At 42.0% G+C, this 22877-nt stretch overlaps 2 protein-coding genes across 3 annotated transcripts in view; both read left to right on the top strand.

Moving 5' to 3' along the window:
- LOC120979803 (mucin-3A-like) overlaps positions 1-18692 on the top strand; it is a 121056-nt gene extending 102364 nt beyond the window's left edge. The window contains exons 28-35 of the mRNA XM_040408760.1: positions 4167-4427; positions 4527-4784; positions 6658-6918; positions 7170-7430; positions 10870-11127; positions 15645-15902; positions 15981-16235; positions 18673-18692. Of these exons, the coding sequence (XP_040264694.1) occupies positions 4167-4427; positions 4527-4784; positions 6658-6918; positions 7170-7430; positions 10870-11127; positions 15645-15902; positions 15981-16235; positions 18673-18692 (1832 nt within the window). The remainder of the gene's footprint in view (positions 1-4166; positions 4428-4526; positions 4785-6657; positions 6919-7169; positions 7431-10869; positions 11128-15644; positions 15903-15980; positions 16236-18672) is intronic.
- A 1970-nt stretch (positions 18693-20662) lies between these two features.
- LOC120978784 (fibronectin type III domain-containing protein 7-like) overlaps positions 20663-22877 on the top strand; it is a 59239-nt gene continuing 57024 nt past the window's right edge. For both annotated transcript variants that reach the window (XM_040407130.1, XM_040407131.1), the window contains exons 1-2: positions 20663-20736; positions 20822-21082. In XM_040407130.1, the coding sequence (XP_040263064.1) occupies positions 20724-20736; positions 20822-21082 (274 nt within the window). In that variant the 5' untranslated portion in view covers positions 20663-20723. The remainder of the gene's footprint in view (positions 20737-20821; positions 21083-22877) is intronic.

The raw sequence follows: 22877 nt of genomic DNA on the forward strand, positions 1-22877 counted from the left end.
TCCAAGACCATTAATGCACCCCATATGCCCGGGCCCCTCGGAGGTTGTACTTACCCTGCCCCCTGGCACCCGCCTTGCTTCTCACGCCGGCACAGCAGCTGCATCTCCCCATTGTGCGGCTGAAAACATGGAGTATTAGTACATTGAAGATATCAACTGCCCCCTAAATATAGACCTATTACCTTAGACTAAACCTAAACTACTTACTATTGGACATAAGAATATGGTATTTAAAATGTATTCCCTAAGCATTCACTGGGGGGAGGGGGGGATATATTAATATATATGGACCTAGACCCTTACTTTATTTGAACCAGAATTTGTGGAAAACGCTCAATGGCCCAGATTTACTAATCCTAAAGATGGGATATACTTAGTCATGCTGCCTGATTAGCACAGTGTGGAGGTTCTTAGAAAATGGCTGCCTTCCCGCTCTTTCTGCCTCCATTTTAACCCCTCTACTCAACCCCCAGCAAAACACTAACCTCTCCTCTCATTGCCCCTTCCTTATATCCTGGTCCAATGCCTCCAAACCTCAGTAATGACGGCCTCCCCTCATGCTTGCAGCCGTGGTATGGCCCTTCCTAGCTTGTACAAGATTCATCACAGTGTCTCAGGCTGGATGATAAATCTGGTGCAGGGATAGACACTTTTCTCTGACTCTAACTATTGCTTGGCTTACTTTGAGACCAATTTTTATGCTTGTATTGTGGTGCAATTTTGGCACAAAATGGCACATCCTAGGCCCAGACCCCTTTCAGGTGAATCTCTGACCCGTTTGACTATGCCCCTCCACTTGTTAAGCATTTTCTATAAAAGTGTAGAAATCCTAGATGCACCAAGTTGTGCCAATTTGCACCTCTCTTTTGTCACAGACACATTAGTATATCTGTGCCAGTGTGCTGAATATTTTAAGTTTCTGCAGCGGTATTTATACACATTTGCAATATACTAGAAACAACTGTCTGCAAGTCAATATTTTATCTAGTTCTACTTTGCACTTTCCTTTGCCGCAGAGATTTTGTCACATCTTCTCAACTCCAAGATGGTCTCAAAAGTAACATTCTAAAGCCCTGTCTTGCATTGTGTTGCAAGTAGGCATCCTGTGGTATATTGTATTGCATCTTCCTTACAGACTGCCTTAGCCTTAAAAAAGACAGATCTTCACAATCTTGGGCACAAATTTTTTTATTATATGGCCCGTTAGAAAGCTTCATGATGTAAATTGTCTTACTGGTGACTGTAGTTGTGAGTTATAACCTCCCTTTTGGTCCTCAGCTGTGTCATGTGACCAACACTCTGACTCTTAAACTGACACAGAACCTTATGTGTGGACAGGAAGTCAATTTCTCTGTTCATTCCTATGACAGCCTCAATATCAGTCGCATAGTATTGAACAGAGAAACTGACTTCCTGTCCACACATATGACTCTGTGTCAGTTGAAGAGTCAGAGTGTTGGTTACATGACACAGATAAGGACCAGAAGGAAGGTTATAACTCACAAATACTATCACCAGTAAGAAGTTCGCCTTCACTACAAATTACATCATGTACCTTTTCTACCAGGCCCGAGAATAAAAAAAATTGTGGGAGTGCTTCTTTAACCACCTCCCGTCCACCCATAGACTAAAAATGTCCGGGAGGTGGTTCTATATTTCTGAATGGATGTTCCTGAACGTCCATTCAGAAACTGCAGCTGCACGCTAATCGTGCAGCTGCTGATCGGGTTGCCTGCTGTCAGTGACAGCAGGGCAACCCTTAGAGAAGGCAGGGACAATGCCCAGGTGTCCCTGACTTCTAAATCGCTGTATACAGAGCAGGAAGCGCTATGCCCTTAATGTTCCGGCCCGGCGGTCATGTGATCACCGGGACCGGAGAGTGCAGGAGCTGTGTGAGGTCTTTCAGAGACCTCGATCAGCCCTGCTCTGAGGCTGTACAGCGCTGGATTGTGCTGTACAGCCTCTCTGGGGGTTGCTTTTCTCCTGTAACTGGGACTATGTCAGCCCCAGTTACAGGAGAAATCAATAGTAAAAAAAAGTGAAGTAAATGTCCCCCAGAGGTCTTGTATGACCTTATAGGGGACAAAAAGTGTAAAAAATTTAATAAAAAATAAAGTGTTAAAAAAAAAAAAAAAAAAAAAGGTTTCACATGTAAAAATAAAATTCCCCATGTAAGGAATAAAAAAAAATGTTAAAAATAGAAAAAATAAAATAAAATAGACATATTTGGTATTGCCGCGTCCGTGACGGTCAGCTCTATAAATATATCACATGATTGATCCAGAACATGGAGAAACTAAAACATCATTTTTTTGGTTTAAAAAATGCTATTATTGTGCTAAAGTGAAATAAAAAAAAAAAAGTATACATATTAGGTATTGCCGCGTCCGTAACAACCAGCTCTATAAAAATATCACATGACCTATCCCCACGGGTGAACACTGTAAAGAAAATATAAAAATGGTAGCAAAACAAGCAATTTTTGTCACCTTAAATCACAAAAAGTGCAACACCAAGTGATCAAAAAGGCGTATGTCCCACAAAATGGTACTAATAAAACCATCACCGCATCCCGCAAAAAATGAGTCCCTACATAAGAAAGTCTCTCAAAAAATAAAAAAACTATAGCTCTCAGAACATGGACACATTAAAACATAATTTTTTTGTTTAAAAAATTCTATTATTGTGTAAAACTTAAGTAAATAAGAAAAAGTATACATATTAGGTATCGCCACGTCCGTAACAATCTGCTCTATAAAAATGTTACTTGACTGAACCCCTCAGGTGAACGCTGTAAAAATAAATAAATAAAAACTGTGCTAAAACAACCAATTTTTTGGTCACCTTGCCTCATAAAGTGTTATAATGAATGATCAAAAAATCATATGTACCCAAAAATAGTACCAATAAAACTGGCACCTTATCCCCTAGTTTCCAAAATGGGGTCACTTCTTGGGAGTTTCTACTGTAAGGGTGCATCAGGGGGGCTTCAAATGGGACATGGCATCTAAAAACCATGTGGAGTTCCTTTTCTTCTGCGCCCTGCCGTGTGCCCATACAGCAGTTTATGACCACATGTGGGGTGTTTCTGTAAACCCCAGAATCTGGGTAATAAATATTGAGTTTTGTTTGGCTGTTAACCATCGATGTGTTAAAGAAAAAATTAGATTACAATGGAAAATCTACCAAAAAAGTGAAATTTAAAAATTTGATCTCCATTTTCCTTTAATTCTTGTGGAACGCCTAAAGGGTTAACAAAGTTTGTAAAATCGGTTTTAAGTAACTTAAGGGGTGTCATTTCTACAATGGGGTCATTTATGGGGGTATCCACTATGTAGGCCCCACAAAGTGACTTCAGACCTGACCTGGTCCTTAAAAAGTGGGTTTTGGCAATTTTCTTAAGAATTTGAAGAATTGCTTCTAAACTTCTAAGCCTTCTAACTTCCTAAAAAAATAAAATGACATTTCCAAAATTATGCCAACATAAAGTAGACATATGGGGAATGTTAAGTAATAAATATTTTATGAGGTATCACTTTCTGTTTTAAAAGCAGAGAAATTGAAATTTTGAAAATTGCGAATTTTTCAAACTTTTGGGTAAATTTGGGATTTTTTCAAAAATAAAGGTGAAATATATTGACTCAAATTTATGACTATCATGAAGTACAATGTGTCACGAGAAAACAGTCTCTGAATCGCTTGGATAAGTAAAAGTGTTTCAAAGCTGTTACCACATAAAGTGACACATGTCAGATTTGCTAAATTAGGCCTGGTCAGGAAGGGGGCAAATGGCCCAGATGGGAAGTGGTTAAAAACATAACTACCTTTAACTTTCATTTATGATACATTTAACAAAGTACAGACTATTCGTAAATTCGGCAAAAATTGCCAAAATAGCGGAGGCAAAATATTCTGATGCAAAATTCAACAGTATTACTAAATCTCTCTCATATCTATAATATGCACCAAAATGACTGAGAATCCAAATGTGTCATAATAAAATAACCTCCCCTCGTGTTGTCTCATACTGTTTGGGGAAATAAGGACACACTATAGGCCTATTTAGTCATGTATGTGCTGTATTACCTTTTTGTTGATAATGTTGACATTGATATATTATGGTTTTTAGAAAAATCAGTAATGATTACTCTTTTTAATGTCTCCAGAACCCTGTGTGCCTCAGAGCGTCTCAGTCGATATTGACTGCCAGACAAACGGTGCTGCTGTATCATGGGACAGCACTCCCGGATCTACGAATTATACTGCGGCACTGCGCACCTTGGATGGCGAGATGCATACCTATCATACCACGTCTACTTACTGTAATATCACTGGTCTGAGCTGTGGTGTCACATATACTGTCAGTATAACCGCATATAATGACCAGTGTCAAGGGGCAAGCAGCACGGTAGTGGAGTTGATCACAGGTAATTTCTGGCACTGTATGGGGTGAGGTTATTGAACGTACAATACATTAATAAATACTTGCATGTCATTAACCATTTATTAATTGTGTCACTTTCTAGCTCCCTGTCCACCAGAACATGTCCACGCAGAGACGGACTGTGGTACAAATGCTTTAGTCATTTCTTGGAGGCAGAGTAATGGTGCTGACAGCTTCACCTCCCTTCTAACCACACCAACCGGGAACATGACTGGTATATCTGAACAAGCAAACTGCACCTTCTATAACCTGCCATGCGGAACTGATTTCATGGCGGTGGTGTCAGCTACCAACAGCCGCTGTACTGGACCCATGAGCACATATGTAAAGGCCCAGACTGGTAAATAGAAAATGATGGGACATAGACTGTACACCGTCTTATCAGCTGTATCATTCAGGCCGTTTAATAACCACTATATTGGGTCCACATTCGTAGTACTGGGGACAATCTGCATTCAGAATAGCCTGAATTCTTTGTGGTGTAGATTCATTCTCTCAGTGCAGGAGATAACATATGCTTTGTGCTTGTGTCATTCTCCTGGACGTAACCATTAGAAGATGGGTGCATTGTGGCCATAATCTGATGTACAGAATATGGTCAGCAGAAATAAACTGGTAGAGACTGTGTGCCTAATAAACGTTACCCACATTATTTGATGACGCCACCCATTCTGACATGAGGCAGGATGGATCCATGTATTCCAACAGTTCACACCAAATTTTGACCCCACCAACTATGTGGCGCATAAATTATTGAGGTCTTCGAAACAAGGGGATCTTTTTCAAGCATTCTGCCAACTATAACTTTGGTTTCCTGTTCCTAATGAATGAATGAAACCTATTGAAACCTAGAGTAGTCTTGTGCAGCTCTGGCCTATTCATATCATATCTTTTAATTATTTGTGCTGTTCTGTATACCTCTCTGGTACCACGTGGTTATTTTAGCTTACTTAGCTTAAAGGGGTTGTCGGGGTTCAGAGCTGAACCCAGACATACCTCAATTTTCAGCCCGGCAGCCCCCCTGACTTGAGCATCGGAGCAGTTCATGCTCCGATGCTCTCCTTTGCCCTGTGCTAAATTGCGCAGGGCAAAGGCATTTTTTGGAGATCCGGTGACTTACCGGGGCTCTCCATGGGGCTGCCAGGAACCCCGGTGATGTCACCGGCACTAATGGGTGGGCTTTAGAGCTTGCCTAGCCAGTAAAACGGCTAGGGCAGCGCTAAAGCCCGCCCATCAGAGCCGGTGACGTCACCGAACACAGTGTATTATGATAAACAAGAGATCTAGCACAGGGCAAGGGAGCGCATCGGAGCATAAGATGCTCCGATGCCAACCTCATGGGTGCTGCCGGGGTGAAAATAAGGGTATGTCCGGGTTCAGCTCTGAACCCGGACAACCCCTTTAAAGGGAACCTGTCTGAATGAAAACTCAGTGCAATCTGTAGGCAACGTTTTATAGATCAGGTGGAGCTGAACAGACTGGTATATAGTTTTATGGGAAAAGATTTAGTATAACTTCTCTTCATCTAAAGTTCTGCTCATTCTGAGTCAAGGAGTCCTGTGGGTGGTCCTAAGCTGTGACTGACAGCTATTCTGAGTCAAGGAGTCCTGTGGGTGGTCCTAAGCTGTGACTGACAGCTATTCTGAGTCAAGGAGTCCTGTGGGTGGTCCTAAGCTGTGACTGACAGCTATTCTGAGTCAAGGAGTCCTGTGGGTGTTCCTAAGCTGTGACTGACAGCTATTCTGAGTCAAGGAGTCCTGTGGGTGGTCCTAAGCTGTGACTGACAGCTATCTGTATGCACTCACACAGGATAGTCTGTCAGTCACTAACTAGAGAAGCCCATATGACTCCTCAGCTCAGAATAATGACAGATTTAGTTGAGTAAATCACAGGTTTTACTAAATCTTTTCCCATAAAACCATATCAATCTGCTCAGCTCCTCCTGCTCTATAACATGCTGCCTGCATTTTCATGGTGACAGGTTCCCCATCTCCTTTTGGCCTCTTTCATTAGAGTGGTCTTTATACACATAGACATTTATGGACCATCCACAGGTATGCCATAAATATCTGAGAGCCCCAGCTATTGTGAGAACCCTGACTTCTGACATGTCTGGTCCCACATTCAGGTGGAGATTGGGGGGTATTCTTTGGAGAGTTTTTATGTTTTGTAATATTAAGTATATGCACTATTTTTTATCATGAAATCCACAGCACCTTGTACTCCCATGAATGTGAACACAGCCCTGAACTGCATTGATAACTCAGCGCTGGTTTCCTGGAGCCATTCTCCAGGAGCATTAAACTACTTTTCCTCATTGATCGGATCAGAAGGAGAAAGGTACAACTGTAGCAGTCCTACCACATCATGCTGGATGAGAAATGTCCCGTGCGGTGGAGAATATACTGTAGCAGTGATGGCTCAGAACAACGTCTGTAACAGTGTAGACAACAGCATTCCTGTACTGGAAACATGTAAGATACTTTACGCTCCACTGTTTTCTGGCAAACTGTATTTCAACCTGCGGCCCTCCAGCTGTTGCAAAACTACAATTCCCAGCATGCCTGGACAGCCTACAGCTATCGTCCTACAGGAGGGCATAGTGGGAGTTGTAGTTTTACAACAGCTAGAGGGCCGCAGATTGAGCATCCCTGGGCTAGATGATGATATATGATATAAATAACATAATATCTAGTCACGAAAGTAACATGTTCTCTCTTCTAAGGTCCTTGTGCCCCACAAAATATGTCCATATTTACAGCCTGTGACTCTAACCAGGTTATGCTGCAGTGGCTTGCATCTTCATACGTTACAGAATATAAAGTCAATGTAATATCATCAGATGGGATGAATTATATGTGCAACACAACAAACACCACCTGCAGCATCGGAGGACTTCAGTGTGGAGAGGCGTATACTGTGACTGTCACATTATTCAATCATCATCTGGCTAATATCAGCCTAGAAGAGAAAACATTTACGACAGGTAATAACAACAAAAATGAGAAATATGCACATACTATAGCAGTAACTATTATATGCAGCAAGGATCTTCAACCTCTTGCCACTGGGGCCTCACCAGCCAGGACATGGCTATACTTGGACCTCACTACTGGTCAAGGCTGGAACAAAATGAAACATATTCTTTAATGTCATTAGTCTCTTAAATCTAGTGTAGCAATAATCTAAGCATAAAAGGAAGACCAAAATTACCCCTGAGTTTAGGGGCGGATTAGGAACTTAAAGTGGCCCTGGAAAAAACTTAAAAGTGGCCCCATGTTGTAGATGGGACTAAATTAGGCAGGGACAACAGAAGTAGACAGGACCTGCAATACCTTAGTGCAGCACAAAATACTGCCACCACAGTATTTAACTGTATCACCGTCATGAGGATGGTAATACAGTTCAGTTCAGAAGGGCAACTGCGGCAGTTGAGCATCAGATTATTATGTACCTGGCCTGCGGCCATCAGGAGTGCTTGCGTGACCCCCTGGGCATCGGCCCACTGGGACATTTCCCTGTAGGGTCTATGGCCAATCCGCCTCTGCCTGAGGTCCACAGTTTTAGAAACATTGGGGGATATTTATCAAACTGGTGTAAAGTAGAACTGGCCTAGTTGCCCATGGCAACCAATCAGATTCCACCTTTCATTTTCCAAAGGAGCTGTGAAAAATAAAAGGTGGAATCTGATTGGTTTCTATGGGCAACTAAGTCAGTTCTAATTTACACCAGTTTGATAAATCTCCCCCATTAATTTAGAACAGTGGTGGGCAGTGGGCCAGAGGTTTAAATGTGACCCTGACTTTCATCTTCCATCTGTGTTCTGCACACTATAGTATGTAGCAGTGAGCAGTATACGCACATTGCACAGCACAACATGCGGCAGGGCAGCAGAACATATATATTAGCAGTGCAGTAATGCAGATCATCTTTAGATCTCAAAGTCTCATACACAAAATTATTAGTTTCATGGTGAAAAAAAGTGAACGGGAGATATGGACACAACTGAACATTTCCCTATATCTCATAGACTATAACAGAGAATGATCTCACATGTGTAGGCACCTGTCTACTGCAATACAGGGACATTAAAGGAGTTCTCTGGTTTTATAATGAATTTTTATCCACCCAGAGTACCTTAAACTGCATATTTTTGCCCCATATACTTTATTTTCATGTCAGCACTTTAATACCTTTGCTTTCTACTTCATTTCACCTGGGTAGAAAGTTTACATGCAGAACTTCTGCTTCCTGTTGGGTTTTCCAACCAGACCCAGCAAGCTTTGCTCTGTAATATTTCACAGCTCTTGCTCCACCTGCCACACTGTTCACTCTGCAATAGTCATGCCCCCTACATCTCCCCAGGTCATGTTAGTTGCACGGAGCAAGCCTAGTAAAATATTGCAGAACAAAGCATGCTGGGTTTGGTTAGAAAACTAAGCAGGAAGCTGAGGAGAACAGGAAGTTCTGCATGTAAACATCCTGCCAGGGTGCAGTGATGCTGAGAAAAGGGGAAGAAAAGCGTTGACAAAAAAATGACATAAGGCCAAAAAATCTGCAGTGAATTTTGACACATTTTTGCTGTGAAATCCTCATTTGATTTCAGGCCGTTTTGTATTGTAATTGTATTCGTCAGTGAATGCGACCCTTAATATCAAGATGCAGAGATGACATATACCAATACATGGCAATAACTTTTGTGTCTTCTTAGCTGTAGCTTTAGACCGGACTATAAAGCCCAAGTAGAGCTGTACTTACACCCTTCTCTCCCCTGACTTTCTTAGGGTACATTCACACGACAGTAAAAACAAGGCCATTAAAACGGTTAAACTGTCAGTTTTTCATGGCCGTTTTTTCACAAATGTCTTTCTAAAAAACGGATATTAAAACGGTTTCTTCCAATTGTATGGGGACGCTCACTCTACACTTCAGATGCTCAGTAATTTTGTTTTCTGTCTTAGCTCCTTGCATTCCTTCTAACCTAAGGGCGGCACTACATTGCGGAAAAAGTTCAGCAACTTTACTGTGGGATCCTGCACAGGGAGCAACAACATATTCTGTTCTTGTGATGGGGACAAACGGCTGGAGTGGAATGTGCAACTCAAGCAACGCAACTTGTGACATCAGTGACCTCCAGTGTGGACATGTGTACAGTGTGGCCCTCACAGCATCAAATTCACATTGCAACAGCATAACTAGTACTTTGGATTTTTACACAGGTAATATTGTGATTTACTAGAGGTTTTAGTGCCACTACCTGCTCCTACCAGTAACCATTAATCAGCGCCTCCTTACAATAATGGCTGATTATACAGACGGCTATGTGGACCTGTACTGTTCAGTAATGTGGCAGTGGCTGTAGCAAAAACTTAAATAACACAATGAGGAACATTATTAAAGGCTATGAACACCATTGGGGAATTATAATTGCATGCTACTCATTTTGGGCTATTTTTTTTTTTTATCCGTCTTTATTAACTATTTTCAACAGCATTTCCTATACAGCTTTCTGTTTCGTTGTATTTGTAGACTGGCAGGCTCTCTCTTCCCAGTGAATCCCATCAGAGAACTGCTCTTAGAGCTCACACTGCTAACCCTTATCTCTGTACTCCTGACAGCTCATAAACACTCATTATAGCTAGACCCTTATCAGTATGGCTTAAATGAGAGTTTATGAGCTGTCACAGATAAGGGTTGTGAATTCAGAGATAAGGGCTACACAAGGAGCTGTCAGAAAAAGCAGATTCACTTTAAGTGAAGGTTGTAAAACAAAAATTGTTGAATATTTTTAATAAAGACCAAATGAAAAAAATATATATTTTTAGCCGTAACTGTCGTGGCCAGAATTTCAGGGTAGCAGTGATGCCATAGAAATAAATTGGATTGCAGAGCGAGTTGCAAGAAATACAGCAATACTGGATTTTTTGGTACTCGTGCTGCAATCCCATTCATTTCTATGGGATCAGCGCTTCTGATTGACCAGAGTCACTGTGTAGCCGTACCTTTACATTTTGGTGCTAGTCGCATGGTTGGTATAGCCTACAGGTCATGCCCATACTATAAAATCAGGTGGCTGTGCAGTACATCCCACAAAGTATTGACATCCTATTGTCACCCAACATCCCAAAGCAAATGGTATTGTGTAAAAATTATAGAATTGGAATTGGTGGAGAAAGAACTGTGCAGCAGCTCTAGTACACACGTATCTGGTAAAGACAAGTTGCAGTTCACATATTACATGCTTTAGCATTTACTAATATGTTAGTAAATATGGTGTACAGACCAGTTACTGTAAATTACTCCTCAGCCACATGTCTCTGCTATCAACCATCTCTGGCTTCAGTATGTCTTCACTACAGTTACTTTCATTGCAATATTAAAGTGAATCTTATGTATCATACCTGCTTCTTTGTTTATTTTTCCAGCCCCTTGTGTTCCACAAAATGTAAAAACAACAGTTATGTGCGAGTCAAATACAACAAAAGTGTCTTGGGATCAGACCCCAGGAGCCCTGAACTCTACTGCTATGGTCAGTGGAGATGACGGAAAAGCACATTCGTGTACCACAGAAGGCACAACATGTGACATTGAGAACCTGGATTGTGGGCGAACCTACCAAGTAGTCGTCACCTCATATGGGGAACAATGTAAAACTGAGAGTCCAGCTGTCGAATTCCATACAGGTATGTCTACTTCTATGGCTTCATTAGATTTCCCCTGGAAAAGAAATCTCTTTGCTCTTTGATCTTCTAGTGTCCGGTCATGTAACCCTGCCACCTAACTAGACCCGCCACAGTCCTGAATTAACAATTTCTGTTTTCTCTTGCAACTTGGGTTTTTAATGCTAACCCAGGTTACTAGACTTTATGACTTTTCTGACCTTTTAGGGAACACATTATAAAAAAATATGAAGTAAAGTGAAAAAAATAAATCATAATCAGTCATAAAAAGAACCATGCTCCTGACATAATAACCTTAACTATGGTATGTAATAATAATAAAAAAAAACAGAGGATGTTGAAAGTACAAAATAAAGTTTCTATTTCAAGTTTTTTTTCTGCAATTAAAAAATATTGCATTTGAAAATGCCAAATTAAGTATCCAATTTTTATTTAAAAAAGCAATACCTAGGTGATGAGGAAAAAAGTTACAAAAGAAACATGTTAATCACTTATTTAAAGTTCTAGCTATGCGACCTGTACATGCAAAAAACTGCAAACATATTTTTGGTCATGAAGGCTCAACATGGCCTGGCCATGAGGGTGGAGTCACACTCTGCTTTTTGTGGCAGTTTTTGATAAATTTATTTTTTTAGAGTCAAAGCCAGAGCTGGATCCACAAATGGCTTTGTCTCAAACTGCATTAAACGATGCCACAGAAACTACGTGTGACATTAAATGTGTAAATGGAGTGGAAAGGTGACAATTCACCATTATAATATAATGTAAACGATACCTCCTATAAATAATGAATTAAAGGGGTTCTCCGGGAATTAAGAAAATGAAAATACGGACAGGACAGACTGTGGTAATGTGCGGCTGTGGTAATGGAGACTGCATACAAGCGCTGCTGCTCATTAGCCACATCCCCTCCTCTTCTCTGTACTTCATGTCTTCTCATGAACTCCATTCCCACAGAGATTCAGCTGAGGATCTTATCAGCTGTGTTCAGGATCATATTCCCTGACCAGTAGAGCAAAGAGAAGTATGAGGCAGCTCTTTAGCTCAGTGTTCTGTAATAACTTGTCCTCCTGAGTGATTATGACGGGTTTTGTGTGTACTGATAGGATGGCGGCCATTTTATTTCTCCTAATGATTGCTCCTTAGACAAAACGAGCCATTGAAACCAATGACAGGTATTTGAGAATATATTTATAATAAAGTGATATTCAAGTATTTTCATAATTCCTGGAGAAGACCTTTAATAGCAGTGAGCTACAGACCACTGCTTATGGCAGTCTATAGTCTGCAAATGTAACATGGGCTATGGACAGCTGTAAAGCAGATCATAGCTTGTTATCAGGCTTTAGAGGAAGCAATGGTGACAATAAAAAGATATTATGAATCTTGATGCTGCTGTTTATAGTGTCCTCTGCTATAATGCTCAATACACCTGTACCATGCCTAGGTCCCTGTGTGCCTGAGAGACTGGACGCCGAGCCTACATGTGCCTCTGACTTTATCACTCTGTTGTGGAGCGCTGCCTCCGGAGCCAAATATTACACTGGCAGAATAATAGATCAAAGTGGGAAGACACTGACGTGTAATACTACAGCTCTGAGGTGTGACATTAGTGGCATCAAGTGTGGCGAGACCTACACTGTGACAACTGCGGCATATAATGACCAGTGTGGCAGTGACAAAAGTCCTTCGGTCACCATTGTTACAGGTAGCTATGTGATTATTACATCTGGATCTGTTGCTAGAGATCTGCTGTCATCTTTGCATGTAGTAGTCCATGAGGTTTAGTATGTTAGCACTCTGAACATTTTTACTTTGTTTTGATGTGAACTAAACAACAAAATGCACAAAAACGAAGTTACAGAAATATCTTTGTGACCTGGTTCAATGTGTTTGCGGTTGTTTTATCTGCATTCATCTTGATTATAAGTAAATTGTCCAGCATTGAACAATGAAGTCAATGGCCCACATTTACTAATATCAGAGCTCATAAATTCTGGTGTAAACACTGTCAAAATGTGGAGCAATTAGGCGCATCTAGGTTTAGAAAAATAATATGTGCCTAACCCAACAAGAGGGAGCGACTTACAGGTAAAGGAGTGTAGCTTTGCCTGATATGTGTAAAATTCTTTCTCAACCTTAGCCGACCAATAGTTGGCATAGAGTCAGCGAAAAGTATCCATCCCTGCACCAAATTTATCATCCAGCCTGTGCTCCTGTGATAAATCTGGTAAAGGTATATGTGTCATCCAGCCTGTACTCCTGTGATAAATCTAGTGATGGTATATGTGTCATCCAGCCTGAGCCCCTGTGATAAATCTGGTGAAGGTATATGTGTCATTCAGCCTGAGCCCCTGTGATAAATCTGGTGAAGGTATATGTGTCATCCAGCCTGTGCTCCTGTGATAAATCTGGTGATGTTATATGTATCATTCAGCCTGTGCTCCTGTGATAAATCTGGTGAAGGTATATGTGTCATCCAGCCTGTGCTCCTGTGATAAATCTGGTGATGTTATATGTATCATTCAGCCTGTGCTCCTGTGATAAATCTGGTGAAGGTATATGTGTCATCCAGCCTGTGCCCCTGTGATAAATCTGGTAAAGGTATATGTATCATCCAGCCTGTGCTCCTGTGATAAATCTGGTGAAGGTATATGTGTCATCAAGCCTGTGCTCCTGTGATAAATCTGGTAAAGGTATATGTGTCATCCAGCCTGTGCTCCTGTGATAAATCTGGTGATGGTATATGTGTCATCCAGCCTGAGCCCCTGTGATAAATTTGGTGATGTTATATGTATCATTCAGCCTGTGCTCCTGTGACAAATCTGGCGATGTTATATGTGTCATCCAGCCTGAGCCCATGTGATAAATCTGGTGAAGGTATATGTGTCATCCAGACTGTGCCCCTGTGATAAATCTGGTAAAGGTATATGTATCATCCAGCTTTGCTCCTGTGATAAATCTGGTGAAGGTATATGTGTCATCCAGCCTGTGCTCCTGTGATAAATCTGGTGAAGGTCTAGACAGCTGGTCAAAATTTATGGCTTCTATAGGATTAGTTCATCTGCCCCAGTATTCTCCCCTGTTCTCATCATGTGGGTTTTAGGTCCAAAATAGTATGCTGAATAATTTCTTAATATATTTTATAGTGGTCGGAGCTCAGTTTTCTGACATATAGGGGAACATTTATCAAGAGTGGTGTTCCCATACCCCAGTCTTGATTTCCCGGCACTGAAGTAAAATGTTCCTATTTTGTCAGATGAGGTGCATCTCTGGAACTCTGTCTATGCCAGATAGGAGCTGGTGCAGACATGAGCTATAACTTACACCAGTTCCTGGCATAAGTTATAGTAAATCCGGAAGGCTTCACTACGCCCTGGCCCTTTTCTCAGCACTTCAGAGCTTAAAAAGTCACAAATTATGGGACAAATATGGCGTGCAACTTCATTTGCGACTTTTTTCCACCAGAATAGTGCCACAAAGCTTTCATAAATGTCCTGCATAGACTCAAATCCCCTACATAGACATGCAATTTCAAGGTACTGTCCAATATCCCAAAAAATTTACAGATATGTAAAAGAACAAAAAAAAACGCTGTTGTTGTCTGACTGGAGCATGCTATAAACATGCACGTGACCACCGCCAGGAAATTAATGGCCTCAGAGGCCACTGATTGGCTGACAGCGGTCGTGTTTATACAGCAAGTCACCACTTCTGGTCCTAGCAGACACTAGAAAGAGGTGAGTTTTTTTTTTCTTTTTCACCCTGTCCTGCCGTCCTGTAATTTTCTTTGAATGTCAGAAAAAAAAAAATGGCCAAAAACACACATTGGAAATGATATATTAAATGAAAGCAGATGCTCATAACAATTGATCAGATTACTTGAAAGTACAATAGCTTAAGGTCCTTTTAATGGTGGAGGATTGGGGAAGTTATTGGTAATGAGCATTCCCTTCCCCATACAGAGGATCACCTGTCAGCTAATTATTGGGAATGTTTAGTAGTTCCCGATAATTGCCTGTGCATCAGCCCATGTAAAAGGCCCCAGAAATATTTGGTGGAAAGTTAGGTATGTACAGGCATGGGATTCAGCCAGTTCCCTCAAGTTCTCCAGATTCATTTGTTAAAATTACAGCGGCAGCTGGAGATGAACGCTTCCATTCCATAGGTTAGCTCCTTAAGCTTTTTAAAAATTGGGTAGTATGTGTGTGTAGTGTATATATAGTGTATTTTTGTGTATGTGTGTTTCATATATATGGTGTATCTATATGTAAACATGTGTCGTGACAACGCGTATCCACTGTTGAGTAGGGGACCTGTTGTTAAAAATTTGAATCCCACCCCTGGGTATGTATAGCAGCCCCTTCTGCTCTCTCAAAGTGTTTGCATACTTGCATATTTTCTGGCCGCACTCAGCACTAATTTTCTCGACATGGAGGATGGATTTATGGAATTACCCAGAATTCCAGGGTAATTGTTTATCAGCTTAAATGTGTTGAATTACTTTTATTTCATTTCAGCTCCTTGTGTTCCTGCTAATCTTGTGAGCTCTGTGACTTGTGAGATGTATTCTGTATCTCTGTCATGGGATGAGACTCCTGGAGCAACCACATACACAGTCACAGCTCGTGCAGGACAGAATGAGACCTCTATGACAACCACAAATACCTACTATGAATTCGACAACCTATTATGTGACATGGAGTATGACATCATCCTGAGTAGTAAATCTGCAAGTTGCTTCAGCAATGGGAATAATTCTATTCAAATCAAGACAGGTAAGTCTTAAATGATAAAAAAAAGTTTTCCAATTGCATACAATGTTTTTATTTTTCATTTTTTTCCCCTTTCTCTAGTTCCTTGCCCTCCCCAGATTTTAGAAGCCTATGCGTCATGTGATAATAATTCTGGTTTTATACAATGGGAAGTCAGCCGCAATGCCAGGTCATTTACAGCTGTAGTGGAAGGAGTCAATACTGTGACTTGCAGCACAACTGGCACTGTCTGTGAGACCCCCGAACTAGAATGTGGACAGAATTACACAGTAACTGTTTGGGCTGAAGATGGAACGTGCACGGGGCAGAACAGTACAAAAACAACATTTAAGACAGGTAAGTGTGCCGGATGATGTATAACGTAATGTTCAAAGTGAGGCTGAAAATCTGTTAGTAAATCCAGCAAGATATCCATGCATATCCTCAGGATAGGTCATCAATTTGAGATAGGCGGGGGATTGACTCCTGGCACCACCGCTGTTCAGCTGTTTGAAGACAACGCACAGCGAGCAGGTATAACTGCAACTCCTCCATCCCTATTTGCTTCAATGGGAAGCAGTTCTCCGTTCACTTATTGGTGGGTGTGCCGGCAGTCGGGCCCTTGCCGATCTGATATTGATGACTTATCCTGAGGATAGGTCCTCAATAGAAATAAGCTAGGTTTTGAAAAAGTTGATTTGGCAGCTTTGCCAAAGTTCCCCAAGAAATTTGATTCATTACAAATTAATTTGTCACAAGTCGCTATAAATCAGGTATACCCAGGCCACTCTGCCCTAGGGTATCGCCACACGGAAAAGCCGTGCTAGGGCAGGTCGCGGCCATGCTTCGGTCAAGAACTGCGTGGCCAATTGGCCCCCAGCTGCACTGCTGCACTGTATAGTCGGTCTTCATTGTTAATGGCTGTGTGGCACCTTTAAACAGGGGCTGTTGCTGGTATGGGATGTGGCTGGTTAGGTGGGGGAACAATATGCTGGCATACCTGTTTCTCCAACCCCAGCACTCTCCTGCCCTACAGGTGGGAGCCCTTCCTCTGACACCTGCTTTTCCTCCTTTTCCACATCATCTAATATTGATGAGACTATGTCATCAGGAACATCCAGCTCCTCCTCTTTCTGCATCTTGCTGACTTTTCAAGAACATTGAGACTTTGAAGGATGATTTGTAAGAAGTAAAACCAGCAAAAGATGAGGATGGTAATTATTAAGACCTGGCCCCCCTAAGGGGCGCAGGCTGGATGGTATTGGGTGGCACACTGGCACTGGAATAATAAAGGTTTCCATCTAATTGCTATTGAATTCTTCTATTAATCGTGTTCAGCAACACTGTCCCTAGCGCATGAGCACTTGCCACGTCTCTCCGTATGCTCAGCTCACAGGACAATGGCGGAGACCGGGAGGGATGAGGGTTTTATAGGGCTGTGACATCACAGTGGATGGCTACCGGGGATTGGCTGGCTGCACAGCATAATGGATGATCTGGCTTTCCAGGGCTTGTCTCCTCTACATTTAGTTTTGCTTTGTAAGACGTGCAGCGACATTTTAGGAAAATCTGATTTGTTAGCACGAAGAGCGTGGAAATTCAGATTTGTTGTGAATTGGAGTTTTCCTAGACTTCGGACCGAATTCCACTTCGAATGCTTCACTTCGCTCAACACTAGCCATCAATATTGGGAACTTTTATTCATTTAACAACTTGGCTGCAACCTGTATATCTGTATGACCCATATACAGATACTATATGAAATTAATCAGCATCTAAATTTGGATATATCTGTATGAAATTAACTCTAACCACTTCACCATCTTAAAGGGGTTGTCCGGTGTCCTTTATTGATGAACTATCCTCAGGATAAGTCATCAATATTAGATTGGTGGGGGCGTGACTCCTGGCACCCCTTTCGATCAGCTGTATGAAAAGAACGCAGTGCTCCTGTGAGCTCTGTGTTCTCTTCACTGTTTACCTGCTCACTGTCGACATTGAGCGGTGAGTGTAATTACAACTATGACGTCCCTTTCACTTGAATAGGAAGGAGGCGTTGTAGTTACATTCCGTCCCAAAAGTGAATGGAACGGAGGAGTTGTAATCACACTGCTAGCTGCTGCAATGTCAACGGAGAGCAGGTAACCAGTGAAGAGGAGACAGCGCTCACACGAGCACTGTGTTCTCTTTAAAAGCTGATCGGCGGAGGCCGGGAGTCGAAAACCTGTCAATCTGATATTGATGACCTATCCTGAGGATAGGTCATCATCATCAATATAGGAAAGCAGACAACCCCTTTAAAGCATACAGAATATTGTTGACCATTTCATGAACCCCTCTAGACCACTAGGGCGAGTACTATCACTAACTCCTAGACCACCCTAGGTAAAACATACATTATGTTGGTAGTATATACTGTATAATGGGTGTCCTCCCCTCTGAACACCAACACATCTGGAATGCTCCCTTTGCCCATAGTGTTTAGAATGATATCCTACTCAATGTTACGTCAAAACCTTAGTACTGTAACTGGTGAATGGGGCGGTTGGGGACTTTGCCACTGCTTCCTCTAAACTGGATAAACAGCATAAAATAATTGAACAGCACCCCTATAATTACTCATGCAACAGACAAATATATAGTGCCACATACATTAGCATCCACGTACATGGTATTGAGGTTTGCTCACATTTGCAATGTAGGTTGTATTTGGAGCCCCTTTTTGGCTATTCCATCAGATATGAGGGCAGGAATAGTGCTTCATCCAATGTTATTCTTGCTGTTTAAACATCAGAAACCATAAAGGAATCCTGACAAACACAATTTGTGTTACTGGGGTCTATCCGTTGCTTTTGGCACAATATAGTGGCTTCCATTATGAACAGAACCTTGAAAACCTTATAACACATGCATGTATAGGGCAGTAATGGTCATTGTCTGCATCCCTTGTCGACCAAGCCAGTAAAGGGATTAATGTTTGCATCCCTTGTGGTCTAGTGCAGTGAATGGGTTAATGTCTGTATCCTTGGTGGTCTGGAGCAGTAAAGGGGTTAATGTACAGTACAGACCAAAAGTTTGGACACACCTTCTCATTCAAAGAGTTTTCTTTATTTTCATGACTATGAAGGCATCAAAACTATGAATTAACACATGTGGAATTATATACATAACAAACAAGTGTGAAACAACTGAAAATATGTCATATTCTAGGTTCTTCAAAGTAGCCACCTTTTGCTTTGATTACTGCTTTGCACACTCTTGGCATTCTCTTGATGAGCTTCAAGAGGTAGTCCCCTGAAATGGTCTTCCAACAGCCTTGAAGGAGTTCCCAGAGATGCTTAGCACTTGTTGGCCCTTTTGCCTTCACTCTGCGGTCCAGCTCACCCCAAACCATCTCGATTGGGTTCAGGTCCGGTGACTGTGGAGGCCAGGTCATCTGGCGCAGCACCCCATCACTCTCCTTCATGGTCAAATAGCCCTTACTTTCAAAGTTTTCCCAATTTTTCGGCTGACTGACCTTCATTTCTTAAAGTAATGATGGCCACTCGTTTTTCTTTACTTAGCTGCTTTTTTCTTGCCATAATACAAATTCTAACAGTCTATTCAGTAGGACTATCAGCTGTGTATCCACCTTCTCCTCAACGCCACTGATGGTCCCAACCCCATTTATAAGGCAAGAAATCCCACTTATTAACCCTGACAGGGCACACCTGTGAAGTAAAAACCATTTCAGGGGACTACCTCTTGAAGCTCATCAAGAGAATGCCAAGAGTGTGCAAAGCAGTAATCAAAGCAAAAGGTGGCTACTTTGAAGAACCTAGAATATGACATATTTTCAGTTGTTTCACACTTGTTTGTTATGTATATAATTCCACATGTGTTAATTCATAGATTTGATGCCTTCAGTGTGAATCTACAATTTTCATAGTCATGAAAATAAAGAAAACTCTTTGAATAAGAAGGTGTGTCCAAACTTTTGGTCTGTACTGTATATCTCTGCTGGTTTAGGGCAGTGAAGACATTAATGTATACTGTATATATTGATTTAGGGCTGGTGTCCTGTGGTTATTCCTCAGAGCTCCAGTGATGTCCTGCGTTTAATAGGTTACTAAACAATGATGGTTCAGCTTCCAGTTCTCTCCTAGCACTGGTCATAGACATCATTAAAGGGGGTTGCTGGGTACACACTGTCCCTGAGTTGGGGTAGCTTCTAAGCTGTGCTCCCACTTTGTTAGGGGTCGATCCATCTCACACATTGGTGGTATATTGCTAGGATATGCCACCCATGTCAGATAGGTGCGGGTCCCACCTCTATAACAGGCCCCGCAAAGTGAATAAGGGCGCACCATGCATGCATGGCCACCCTCCATTCACTTCTATGAGAGTGCCAAAAACATTCAAGCACAGTGACATCACTGGTACCCTGATGAATAACCATTGGACACAAGCCCTAAATCAATACCAATATATACATTGGGGTCTATGGCAGTTCCAGAAAAAGCTGGCCCCATTCTAGAAATGCTTGATCCTGTACCTATCTGACATTGGTGGCATATCCTAGAGACATACCACCAGTGTGTCAGATGGTACAACACCTTTAAAGGAAGTGCTATGGGTGCTGCAGACTTAAAGTGGCATTTTGTGGTATTCAGCCCAAATATTTTTGGGATAATGTTACTATGTAGTTTTCCAATGTACTGTACTTTTCATATGAATTCATAGTGGTTTCTGTTTGCTGTCATTCAGTGAAAATGTTCTATATTTACTTCCAGTGGATTCAAATCTGTTTATGGCCATGTGATGGTGCACAAGTGCAAGGCTCATGACTAGGGACAGCTCTGATAAATGGACTGTACCTGTAATTTGACACAATCTCATAAGTGTTACAGAAGGCTAGTAGAAGACATTAGTGTTTAATGTCACTGTCATTTATTTGATTCTAGTGCCATGTGTTCCTCGGACTATAAACGCTACAATAATGTGCCAGGAAAATGAACTTAATGTGCTTTGGGATGTCAGTCATGGAGCCACCGGCTATTCTGCCACAGCTGTGGGAGGACAGGGGGACGTTACCATTGCAGACGTATCAGACAACAAGTGCCTGCTGTCCCCACTTCAATGTGGGGAGGTATACAGCTTGACAGTTCTGGCCATGCACGATGAATGTAAGAGTGCACCGAGTGCAGAAATAGAAGTCAAATCTGGTAAGTGTGCGGTGAAGAAAGACGATACTGCAGAAATATGGGTTGAAAATTATCATTTTAGTATGAGGAAAAAACATACTGTATTCTTACCAGTGGTTCCAGGTTACAAGTGCTCCCCTCCATGGTCAATACTTGTGATGACAATCTGGTCAGGCCTGATCTAACAACAGTTGTAGGGCTCATGCACATGTCCGCTAATTGCGGATCCGCAAAACAAAGATACTGGCCGTGTGTGTTCTGCATTTTGTGGAATGGAACGTCTGGCCCATAATAGAACAGTCCTATCCTTGTCTGTAATGTGGACAAGAATAGGATATTTTGTAGTTTTTTACGGGGCCGCGGAGCGGACATACGGATGCCGACAGCACACGGTGTGCTGTTCGGATCTTTTGCGGCACCATTGAAGTAAACGGGTCCGCATCTGACCTGCGAAAAATATGGATCAGACCAAAAATAGGTTTGTGTGCATTAGCCCTTATAGGAACATGCTTTACTCTACCTTTGTGAATTTGGACATATCAATTACAGATTCATATCAATTACATATCAATTACAGATTCATGCAGGCTTTCACTGCATTACCCCATACAGTGCCACTAAATTCACGTATTGTACTGTAGAAAAGAAGTTGTAGCGCTTCACTAACCTCTGGAATACCCCTTTTAAAGAGGACCTTTCACCGATCCTGACATTGTGAACTAAGTATCATGACATATACAGCGGCGCCCAGGGATCTCACTGCACTTACTATTATTCCTGGGCGCCGCTCAGTTCTCCCGTTATGTCCTCCGGTATGTACGGGGACTTGGTTATAGTAGGCGGAGACTTAGGGGACTTGGTTATAGTAGGCAGAGTCTGCCCTTGTTCTGCTGGGCGTCTCCTTCTCCTAGGCTGTAGCGCTGGCCAATCGCAGCGCAGAGCTCACAGCCGGGGAGTTTTTTTTCTCCCAGGCTGTGAGCTCTGCGCTGCAATTGGCCAGCGCTACAGCCGAGGAGAAAGAGACGCCCAGCAGAACCAAGTCCCCGAAGATACCGGAGGACATAACGGGAGAACGGAGCAGCGCCCAGGGATAATAGTAAGTGCAGTGAGATCCCTGGGTGCCGCTGTATATGTCATGATACTTAGTTCACAATGTCAGGATCGGTGAAAGGTCCTCTTTAAGATTTATTAATACTGTGTTTAGGGCATATGTTTGGCATGCAAGTTTGATCTGTGCCTGTACCGTCAGACATACAAATCAGAAGTATACAAATATAAGCCTGTATACACAACGCAACATTGAAGTTGTAACACCAAGGACAAACCGTAAGGTTATTGAAGAACTTGCAGGTGCCACTAAAATCTGCGGGTTATCAAATTTTCAAGCACCTAGCTCTAATCCGTGGCATGTGGTACGGGCATAAAAGCCAGATTGAACGCAAGCTTTTTTAGCTACATGAAACCTTTAAAGTCAAATCAAGTCACATGGGATGATTGATGCCTTCTGTTTGTCGACATGACAGTTATCACCCTTTGTCGCAGAGATGTTTGTTGAGATGTCAGCACTGTTCGACCTTGTATTTCTCAGTGGTTGGAATGACAGAAAAAAGTACACAGAGATGAACCTCTGCACCGACGGATCGTCTGATTAGAAGAATGGCACATAGTAATCTATTTTGTACTGCAAGTGAAATTGGACGTCACATCCCAAGCCTAGGGCGGCAAACAGTAGCTAAACAAAACATCAGAAGGCAAAGCAGGTCTATCCTATTTAGAGATATGTCCCTGTTACAATGGCAGCTTATGCCGCTATGGT

The sequence above is a fragment of the Bufo bufo genome, chromosome 9 (genome assembly GCF_905171765.1).
Source record: "Bufo bufo chromosome 9, aBufBuf1.1, whole genome shotgun sequence".
NCBI classification, from domain to species: Eukaryota; Metazoa; Chordata; class Amphibia; order Anura; family Bufonidae; genus Bufo; species Bufo bufo.